General features: G+C 45.1%; 1 protein-coding gene across 1 annotated transcript in view; it reads right to left on the reverse strand.

Annotated features, from left to right (window-relative positions):
• Positions 1-11159, reverse strand: part of VPS33B (VPS33B late endosome and lysosome associated) — a 20348-nt gene that overhangs the window by 8487 nt on the left and 702 nt on the right. Inside the window, exons 2-5 of the mRNA XM_024766542.1 lie at positions 7578-7658; positions 7134-7195; positions 5641-5690; positions 5378-5445 (exon numbers count right to left, since the gene is read on the reverse strand). Coding sequence (XP_024622310.1) covers positions 5378-5445; positions 5641-5690; positions 7134-7195; positions 7578-7658 — 261 coding nt within the window. The remainder of the gene's footprint in view (positions 1-5377; positions 5446-5640; positions 5691-7133; positions 7196-7577; positions 7659-11159) is intronic.

The raw sequence follows: 11159 nt of genomic DNA on the forward strand, positions 1-11159 counted from the left end.
TTTATGCGGTACGCGGTCCTCCCACTGTTGTGGCCTCTCCCATTGCGGAGCACAGGCTCCGGACGTGCAGGCTCAACGGCCATGGCTCACAGGCCCAGCTGCTCCGCAGCTGGTGGGATCTTCCCGGACTGGGGCACGAACCCGTGTCCCCTGCATCGGCAGGCGGACTCCCAACCACTGTGCCACCAGGGAAGCCCAAGGACCACACTTATTGAACCCAGTGAAAAAGACAAAAGAACCCAGACTCTTAGATCTAGAAGGGACCACTGGAATCACTGGCCCAACGCTTTGTTTCCTTTTCAGCCATTTCATTCACTTATTAAGTCAATTGCTTTTTTCTCCCTGATTGACTAGAAAAGCTTTACAAAGGAGAAAGTATTAGCTGTCAGGGAAGGGTGGGTCCTGCCAGCAGAGACGGGAAGCAGGGCATGACAGTGCTATAGAAACAGAGGAGGAGGAGCAGGTGGAGGTAAAAAGCAATGGTGTGGAGAGAGCAGGGATGGAGTTCTGGTTAGGACATGTCCATGGGACCTCTGCAGACACCGAGGGAGGTCTGGACAGACAGCCTTGGGGGCTAAAGGCACATACACTGCATTTAAAGTGGACAGCTTGTCCAAAAGAACACACAGAGAGAAGAGAGCTTAGGACAGGACTCTAGGGAACCAAAATTAAAAGGGTGCACAGTCCAAGACCGGGCAGAGAAGACCGAGAAAGAATACATAGAGAGGTGAGACTAGGAGAAAACAGCACCCCTAAATAGCACCTCTAAAGACAGAGTTTCAAGGAAGAATGGGCAACAGTCTCAAATGCCAGGGAAGTTAAGTAGGAAGAGCATGACATAGACATCACTGGATTTGACAACGGAGATCTTAGGCGACTAGATTAAAACATGAAGGTGGGGGCTTCCCTGGTGGCACAGTGGTTGAGAGTCCGCCTGCTGATGCAGGGGACACGGGTTCGTGCCCCGGTCCAGGAAGATCCCAACATGCCGCGGAGCAGCTGGGCCCGTGAGCCATGGCCGCTGAGCCTGCGCGTCCGGAGCCTGTGCTCCACAACGGGAGAGGCCGCAACAGTGAGAGGCCCAGGTACTGCAAAAAAAAGGTGAAGGTGGATGTGGGGAAGCAGAAGCAGTGGCAGCAGATAATTCTTCAGTCTGGCCACAAATTAAGGGAGAGTCACTGTCAGGGACAAGAGATGAGGAGAGAGAACTGTTTAGAAGGGATAGATATGGTTGAAGACATAAAAGAGTCTACTTGATGAAGCAAGAGAGTGGAGAAAGCAGGCAGGGATGGGGCCAAGAACACAGGTGAGCCTCCGCTCTTAGATGGGGAAAGGCCAGTGTCTCGTCCTCCTTTTTTATTTTTTTATTTTTTGTAAATTATTTTCTATTTTTTATTTTATGTTTTTTTGGCCATGCTGCATGGCTCATGGGGATCTTAGTTCCCCACCAGGGATTGAACCCACACCCTTGTCAGTGAAAGCACAGAGTGCTAACCACTGAACCACCAGGGAATTCCCTCATGCTCCTTTGAGACAGGTGGGAAAAGGGTGAAATATTTGGAGGTAATGAGGAAGAAAGTTGAGGGCACTTCTGTCTGATAATGATGATGACAATAATAATCGTGGCTGTGTATTATTTGTTTTACATGTACTAGGCATTGTTGTCAGTATTTTAAAAGCATTACCTCTCTTGATCCTCATAATTACTCTATGAGGTGTGGAAGATTAATGCTTGGTTCGCCTTATTTTACAGTTATACAGAAGAGTCCTATTCATCCCTCATTCATTTATGTCAGTAAAACTGAAATCCTATAGGCCTTTTTTTGGCCACGCCACACGGCATGCAGCATGTGGGATCTCAGCTCCCCGACCAGGGATCGAACCTGCGTTCCCTGCAGGGGAAGCAAGGAGTCTTAACCACTGGACCACCAGGGAAGTCCTTATGGACCTACTTTTAATGCTAACTAACTGAATTCCATAGCCCAGTTTGAAAACTGCCAATCTTCATAGTTAACAAAGGGAGTCTCAGTAAGAGAGACAGATTTCCTCTTCCCTACAGCTACTAAGGAAGACATCATCCTATGATGGAAAATTAGGTCAAAGAATTTGATCAGATAGGGTGTTAGAAAGAAAAAATTCATGAAAATATCAATTTTCTTTTTCTGTGTGATATGGAGGCTTGTAGCATTATTTGAAACTGTTACCAACTCGTTCTATTCCCTGTTTAAACAAGTCTGTCCTTGGAAGTATAATTTGAAAAAAAGGTTCTTGTAAGACTCCAAAAACTATAAATTACTGCTATAGCTCTTTTAATGACATTCAAAAGTATCCTGTAATTTTGATTGGTTATTTTACTCAATAATTTTCTTGCCCTAGTAATAATGTTATACTTGATATATTTGTATTCCTAAACAGGATAAATAGCTGTAAGACTGTGCCATTGGGAATTCCCTGGAGGTCCAGTGGTTGAGACTCTGTGCTCCCAATGCAGGGGGCCCGGGTTCGAGCCCTGGTCGGGGAACTGGATCCTACATGCATGCCCCAACTAAGACCCCACAGACCGCAACTAAAGATCCTGCATGCTGCAACTAAGACCCGGAGCAGCCAACTAAATAAATAAACATTTTTTTTAAAGAGGGACTTCCCTGGTGGTGCAGTGGTTAAGAATCCGCCTGCCAATGCAAGGGACACAGGTTCAATCCCTGGTCCAAGAAGATCCCACATGCCATGGAGCAACTAAGCCTGTGTGCCACAACTACTGAGCCTGCGTTCTAGAGCCCGAGAGCCACAACTACTGAACCTGCATGCCGCAACCACTGAAGCCTGCACACCTAGAGCCTGTGCTCCACAATGAGAAGCCACCACAATGAGAAGCCCGAGCGCTGAAATGAACAGTAGCCCTCGCTCGCCGTAAGTAGAGAAAGCCACCGTGGAGCAATGAAGACCCAACGCAGCCAAAAAATAAATAAATAAATAAAAAATTGAAAAGTAAATAAATAAAAAATAAAAGCATTACCTCTCTTGATCCTCATAATTCTATGAGGTGTGGAAGATTAATGCTATGTGCTCCTTATTTTATGGTTACACAGAAGAGTCCTATTCATCCCTCATTCATTTATGTCAGTAAAACTGAAATCCTACAGGGCTACTTCTTTTTTTTAATTTTTAAAAATTAATTAATTAATTTTATTAATTTATTTTTGGCTGTGTTGGGTCTTCGTTGCTGTGCGCGGGCTTTCTCTAGTTGTGGAAAGCAGTGGCTACTCTTTGTTGCGGTGCGTGGGCTTCTCATTGCGGTGGCTTCTCTTGTTGTGGAGCATGGGCTCTAGACGCCTGGGCTTCAGTAGCTGTATCACGCAGGCTTCAGTAGTTGTGGCTCGTGGGCTCTAGAGCGCAGGCTCAGTAGTTGTGGTGCACAGACTTAGCTGCTCCGCAGCATATGGGATCTTCCCGAACCAGGGCTCGAACCCGTGTTCGCTGCATTGGCAGGTGGATTCTTAACCACTGCACCACCAGGGAAGTCCCTATAGGGCTACTTTTAATGCTAACTAATGGAACTCCATAGCCCAGTTTGAAAACTGCCAATCTTCATAATTAACAAAGGGAGTCTCAGGAAGAGAGAGAAAATTCCTCTTCCCTACAGCAACTAAGGAAGACACTGTCCTGTAATGGAAAATTAGGTCAAAAAATTTGATTAGATAGGGTGTTAGAAAAAAATTCATAAAAATATCAATTTTCTTTTTTTCTGTGTGATATGGAGGCTTGTAGCATTATTTGAAACTGTTACCAACTTGTTCTATTCCCTGTTTAAACAAATCTGTCCTTGGAAGTATAATTTGAAAAAAAGGGTTTTGTAAGACTCCAAAAACTAGAGATTACTGCTACAGCTCCTTTAATAACATTCAAAAGTAACCTCTAGGGCTTCCCTGGTGGCGCAGTGGTTGAGAGTCCACCTGCCGATGCAGGGGACACGGGTTTGTGCCCCGTTCCGGGAGAATCCCACATGCCGCGGAGTGGCTGGGCCCGTGAGCCATGGCCGCTGAGCCTGCGCATCCAGAGCCTGTGCTCCGTAGAGGGAGAGGCCACAGCAGTGAGAGGCCCTCGTACCGCAAAAAAAAAAAAAAAAGTAACCTATAATTCTGATCGATTATTTTACTCAATAATTTTCTTGCCCTGGTAATAATGCTACACTTGATATATTTGTTAAACAGGATTAATAGCTGTAAGACTGTGCTATCAATCTTCAAATGATCTTCAAAGGAAGATCATTGGTTCTTTCCTCTTATTCCTTTTAAACGATGAGAAAACAATATAAGCCTATGATTCCTCTAGACTTCTTAATAGAAACTGAAAGTCACCTCATTTAAAAGAGATAAGTACTATTATCAACTCCATTTTATAGATGAGAAAACTGAGACACAGAGCAGTTAAGTAACTTATCCAAGATCACACAGGTAATAGGTGCTAAAGCATGGATTCACAGCCAGACAGTTTAGCTTCAGTGTCTTTAGTCTTACCTACTGCTTCTATTTTCTTTAGAATTTTCTTGGGAAAATTGCAAAGAATAAATCCCTGTCCTTTCAACTTTAATTTCTACCTGCTCCAAGTGTGGCATGCACTACTTGGTATAACTGTATAGTCCTACGACGGGCAATGTATAGACCTGGTACATCATTCCTCCCAATCAATCAGGTTGAGGATGTACCTACAATGCACCCCGTTGATGTGGGGATGGCAGGGGAGCTTGATGGAATCGAGAAACGGAGATACTATGACAGATCACCTAACACTTACTGCAATTATTGAGGTAAAGATGGAAGAAACCTAGTATGGCTATGTTAATTCACTCTGTGACTGTGGGCTTCAGTTCCCTCAGCTGCTCCAAGCTTAGAGAACATTTTACTGCACCCTGTGTAAGAAAAACCTCTTCCAAAGTACACTGGTATGGTTCTGATAACCCAAGGGCAGCCCAGCCACATGCCTTCGATGAGCATGGGGCGGGGGGTGAAGATTTATTGTGTTTGCTATTAAAGGGATATAGGGAGAAAGTCATTGAAAAGCCATAACATTGTGCACCATTACTATATAGGAATTGGTGTTAGAAGGGATACATAGCAGGTTCTACTTCAAAAATGTCAATCTTTTCACTTACAGAAATCTATGTAGAGGACATCTCTCACAACTGTACAATCTACATTCGGGGCAATTTGATGACAGACTCTCTGCTACCTTAATAAAAAGATGGTCACAGGTATTTTGCTCAGTCACCTATAATTTGCTTTGAGGGAGATACAGCTATATAGTGTTGGCCCCTTACCCCTTCCTAGTCCCCAATCCTGTTCTACCCGATGTCATTTCCACCAGGGTCCAAACTCACCTTCTGAGGACTGAAGATCACTTTGTATTTCCGAGTTCGGCCAGCCATTTTGTCAGCATTGACAAGATCTACAGACAGAAAGGATGCAACTCAAAAGCCATGGACCTTTGTTAGACTAGAAGTAAGGAAGCAGAGAGCCTCTACGAGGAGTATGGCCTACCCAAACAATTCTTTTCCTATTAAAGGGTTCTTATGGTCAGGGTCCTTAGACCTTCCCACCCTTTCCCAGGTCTTAGTTATAATGAACACCATGGCACACTCACTGGCAATGTACCGCATATTCTTGATGCGAGGTCGGACCAAGAAGCATAATCTATGGGAGAGAAGGGGGAAAAAAACCTCAGTGAAGAAAAATCATGAAGTTGGTGATAGCAGCTTAGAAGAAACTTAAACAATGCCAACTCTTTCACCATTTGCTACAGTTCTCACCGCAGCCAAAGCCCTGCCAGCTCTTTTGGCTCACCACATACCAAACACACAAGACCCAGGACTTCCCTGGTGGCGCAGTGGATAAGACTCTGCGCTCCCAATGCAGGGGGCCCAGGTTCAATCCCTGGTCAGGGAACTAGATCTCACATGCATGCTGCAACTAAGAGTTAGCATGCCACAACTAAGGAGCCGGCGAGCCAAAACTAAGGAGCCCTGGAGCTGCAGCTAAGGAGCCCGCCTGCTGCAACTAAGAAGCCCACCTCCCGCAACTAAGACCTGGTGCAACCAAATAAATAAATAAAATTTTTTAAAAAATATGAGTATATAATTAAGAGTTTAAACACACACACACACACACACACACACAAGACTCCCCTCGATAAAACAGGTATATCATGGTGGGCTGGGGGCACTTATTGGCCTTATGGTGGACCCAGGAGTTCCTGCTCTCAAATAATTTACAGTCTATTGGGCAAAATAAGATGCACATATGTATGGAGTATATTAACAATCAAGTGTTAAAAAACAATACAAGAAAGTATATAAAATAGTGTTCTTCAAACTGGGGTTCATGGATGTATTCTCCATGTATCTAGGAGAATTATTTCCTCTAAGGGAGGGTATACATTGCTTAAGTTGAGAAGTATTAAAAATAAAAACAAACATCAGACAACAGGCAGGATGTGACTGTGTACCAGGTGAACAGGACAAACACTGAACCCCATGCAAATCTAGAGGAGGAGAAAATCACCCTGGAATGGCAACTGACAGCTGAGTGCAGGAGGTGGGGCTGGATTCTGAAGGCTGGATATTTGTCGCAAGAACAGTGAGGAGAGGAGAGAATTTCAGGCAGAGTGGGTGGAGTGGCCAAAAACACGGAGGTACGTGTGCAGAGCCTGGAAGCACGCAAAAGTGCGAGCTGAATAGTGGGGACATGAAAGAGACCAGGCTGGAAAGGGGGTGAGAGGCCTCCCTGGAGGCAGCCTTGGAATCTATGACAAACAATGAGGACCTCACTCGGTAAGTAAGGGAAGCCTTGAAGGTTCTTCAGGAGAGCCCAATGAAAATATTTTTGAAAGATTAATCAATCTGGTTAGAGATGGTAGATTGGGTTAAAGAGAGATGAGGACAAGGGAGGGAGAAACCGCAGAAAGGGAGACCAATTAAGAGGCTAAAGCATAACCTAAGGATGAATTTGTAAAAGAGGAGGGAAGCGAACCATGTCACAAACATCATGGTGCCAGATCTCGGCCAAGGACCAATCAAAGGCAAATGTGTAGGGACCTCCTCCAGCTTGAAGCTGAGACAGAGTCTCCCAGACACTCACTGTTCACTGGAGCTGAAGGCTGGCTTGTTCTCCACTTTGTACAGCTTGTCTACTTCATGTTGCTACAGAGAGAATCCAACAAAACAAGGGACATAAGTGTGCTTGGAAACCCAAAGCCTGATACAATGACAGGGGTCTTCTGGAAGGGCTTCCTCCTATTTACACTAATTCTAGCAGTCAAAGTACCTCCCTGACAACCATCCCACTGAACCTTCCTCAAACTGTCAATAGAAAACCCTAAAATAAAACAATTCAAAAACAATACAAAGAGTATCAATCCCCCCTTGTCACCGTAACTCTGCCATCCCCTATTTACTGTAACTCTGCCATCCCCTATTTACCCTATAAGGGTAGTCACTCTTCAGTAATATGTACTGTTCATCAAAAGAAAAACTGCTTAATAGGAAAGAAGGGCCTGATCCACGTGGAGAAAGGGGCAGGTACCTTCAGGATGGAGACATTGGCGATTCGATCCAACGGGCTCATGAGATCTGCCTCAATGAACAAGTCCTTTTTTCCTGGAAGCTGAAGGAGACACAGTATCTTGGGTTACTCTCGGGTCACACAAGCTCCCTCGGCTGACAGCTCATCCAGCCATCCATTTAATAGAAGCACAGTCTCTGAGTTGGAAGGGCACTAGACCTCATCTACCCCAGCACCTTATTTTTTTTTTTTTTTTTTTTTCTGTACGTGGGCCTCTCACTGCCGTGGCCTCTCTCGTTGCGGAGCACAGGCTCCGGACGCACAGGCCCAGCGGCCATGGCTCACGGGCCCAGGCGCTCTGCGGCATGTGGGATCCTACTGGACCGGGGCACGAACCCGCGTCCCCTGCATCAGCAGGCGGACTCTCAACCACTGCGCCACCAGGGAAGCCCCCCCAGCACCTTATTAATTGCCTATATCCACAGCTGACATTTCTCTACATATTCACCTATTTTGTCTTCTCATTTTCTGTACCAGTGGAAAGATATTTCACCTTCTTTCTAAGGTTAAGTCCTTGCCACTCAACCCTCCTGCTCGCCTGTGACCTTGTTCTACATCATTGCTCCTCTACTCCACCGCCTCTTCCACTGTCTCCTGATAACCGAATCGATTTCCTGCTGAACGAAGCCAAACAAAACAAAACCACACCGTGTATCCTCCAGCCCCTCAACTAACTGCCAAATAGCTCTTTAAATGGCATTTTTCTTCTAATTACAAAAATAACCTATGTTCAAGGTGGAAAACTTAACCCAGGACAGTCCTCACCCTCACACCCACTCTCTCACGCCAAATCCCTGTCTTCTGGTTCCCGCTTCATCACTCCTGATGCTGCCCTTTCATCTGTCCAGAGGAAGGAGAGGTCACACTGAGCAGAAGAGAGGGGGAAGTCGTTGAAAGTTTCCTCTCAACTAGGCTTTGACAAATGGGTAGGATATTGGCAGTGATAGATTGAGATGGCAATCTAGCAAAGGCCAGGGAAAGAGAACAGGCTGAACGGTAAGGGCAGAACAAGCAATTCAGTTTGCCTGATGGGTAAGGTACATGTAAGGCAGTGGTCCTCAACCAGGGCTGATTTTGCCCCCCAGGGGACATTTGGTAAAGTCTGGAGACATTTTGGGTTGTCCACCTTGGGGCAGGGGGTGTTACGGGCATCTAGCGGGTAGAGGTTAGGGATGCTGCTAAATATCCTACAATGCACAGGACAGTCCCACCACAAAGAATTAAGCAGCCCAAAATGTCCATAGCACCAAGGTTGAGAAATCTTGATGTAGGGGAATGGTGTGAAACAAGACTGAAATCTTTGACAGGAATTAGAGCATGAAGCGTCCCAAATGCCAAGTTAGGGAGTTTGGTGTTGATCCTCTACGGAACAAGGAAAAATAGAAAGCTTTTGTACACTGAAGCATCCAATCAGCTGGGAATTTTCATTAGGTAAATCTGGGAACTGTGGGTAAAATGGATTGGAGACATGAGAAACTAGAGGTAAGGACTACACTTATGTGGTTAATGCAACAGTCCAAGCAGCCCAAGGACTTCCCTGGCAGTCCAGTGGTTAAGACTCTGCGCTTCCACTGCAGGGGGTGAGGGTTCGATCCCTGGTCGGGGATGCGCGGCATGCCACGGGGTGCGGCAAGAAAACAAGAGACAAACAAGCAGCCCAAGCCTGTGGTAATGAATGAGGACCTGATTTAGGCTGCTGGCGATGTGAACAAAAATAGGTTTTTTAAGAGATACATGGAACATGTAATCGAATTTTTAAAAATACTTGAAAGAAATTAACAGTGTTAACAGTGCTTGTATCTGATGGTAGGGTGGTAAGTGATTTTTTTGTTCTTTACACTTTATCTTCTGCATTTTCTAGAATTTGTTAGTGCTATTTTATAATCACCATTTAAAAAGTCAGGTATAGGGCTTCCCTGGTGGCGCGGTGGTTGAGAGTCCACCTGCCGATGCAGGGGACCCGGGTTCGTGCCCGGTCTGGGAAGATCCCACATGCCGTGGAGCGGCTGGGCCCGTGAGCCATGGCCGCTAAGCCTGCGCATCCGGAGCCTGTGCTCCGCAACGGGAGAGGCCACAACAGTGAGAGGCCCGCGTACCGCCAAAAAAAACAAAAAAAGTCAGGTGTAAGGAAATAAATATCCACAGGACTCAGCAACTGGTTTAGTTAAGTGTGAGGAGGGAAGAAGAGTCAAAGATGATTCTGAGGTTTCAAGCCTGAATAGCAGTGTCCATTAATAAGAATTAAGTCAGAGGAAGTTAGTTTGAAGAGGACATTACTGCACAGAAATCCACTCTGGCCACGTTAAGTCATCCTTGTGGGCAGCTCTTCCTCAGGTCATTCTATTTACAAGTTTCTATCCTTGGTCTCATTTACTCTCTTTCATGGGGATCTCACCTGAACTAGTGGTTCTAACTAGCATCTCTTTTCAATTCCTCAGACGTTTGTTGCGTGTCTTTCATGTGCCAAATCATAGTGCTACCACTACAGGACATATTACAGAGAAATAAAATATGGTCCCACATCCCCTGAGGTTCTCCCAAGTCCCCATCTTTACCCTAGCTGCAATTCTACCTTTCTATCTTCTGATGTTACAAGCAGTATTTCCTCCTAGCATCTTAACTTCATCCTATCCGAACCCAAACTACTCAACTTCCCCCACCAAAACTGTTCCTCTTTCTAATTCTTTTTCTCATTTCTATTCAATGTTCATGCAACAAATATTTATTAAGCACATGCTAAGTGCCTGACTCTAAGCTAGGTACTCACTCGGTATACATGTTGAACAAAATAGGTATGTACCGGTCCTCAAGGACCTTCCAATCTAGTGGGGAATATGAACATTAAACAAGACTATATATGTAATCCATTAAAATTCAGTAATAGCATTACTTTCTTATTAGCTCAAGTTAAAAATGTCAAACTCAGCTTTGCTTCTCCCTTAACCTTTACGACCAATGAATGTCTTTGAGTCTTTGACCCAAAAAAACCCATCAATTCCTTTCATTTCCACTGCCACTAATTTTGCGTGGGCCTTTATTACTTCAGTCTGATCTATGGTCTCCTCACTGGCCTTCTTGTTTTGCCCATTTATCCAACTTCACAATGGCTATTAGAATCATCTTCAAGTATTGTTTCATGTCACATATTGGGGAAAATTTTTCAGTAGCTGCCTAATGCCTATTGTGTAACTTCTCATCCCTCTCTTCTCTGTATTACATGCCTGTCCTTCCCTGGTTCCTCAACTTTGCTCCTACCAGTCCATCTGCCTGGAACATCCTCTCCCATCTCCAAGGAAAATATGCTCATCTTCACACTCCAGCCCCTTGAAACTCCTAGATCACTCCAGCTAGAAATGATTGTTTCAGGCACCCTAGCTATCACTCTTTCACCACATGATACCCTGTGTGTGGTAATTTGTGTTTCATACTGCTCCCACTGGAACGTAAGAACCCTAAGGACAAAGTTGTCTTAACCATCTTTCCATCCCCAGTGATGCCTGGCACTAGTGGTGTCTCCCTTGTCTGTATGAAAAAAAAGCCGGG

This window comes from Neophocaena asiaeorientalis, unplaced genomic scaffold, assembly GCF_003031525.2.
Source record: "Neophocaena asiaeorientalis asiaeorientalis breed wild unplaced genomic scaffold, Neophocaena_asiaeorientalis_V1.1 scaffold346, whole genome shotgun sequence".
Lineage (NCBI taxonomy): Eukaryota > Metazoa > Chordata > Mammalia > Artiodactyla > Phocoenidae > Neophocaena > Neophocaena asiaeorientalis.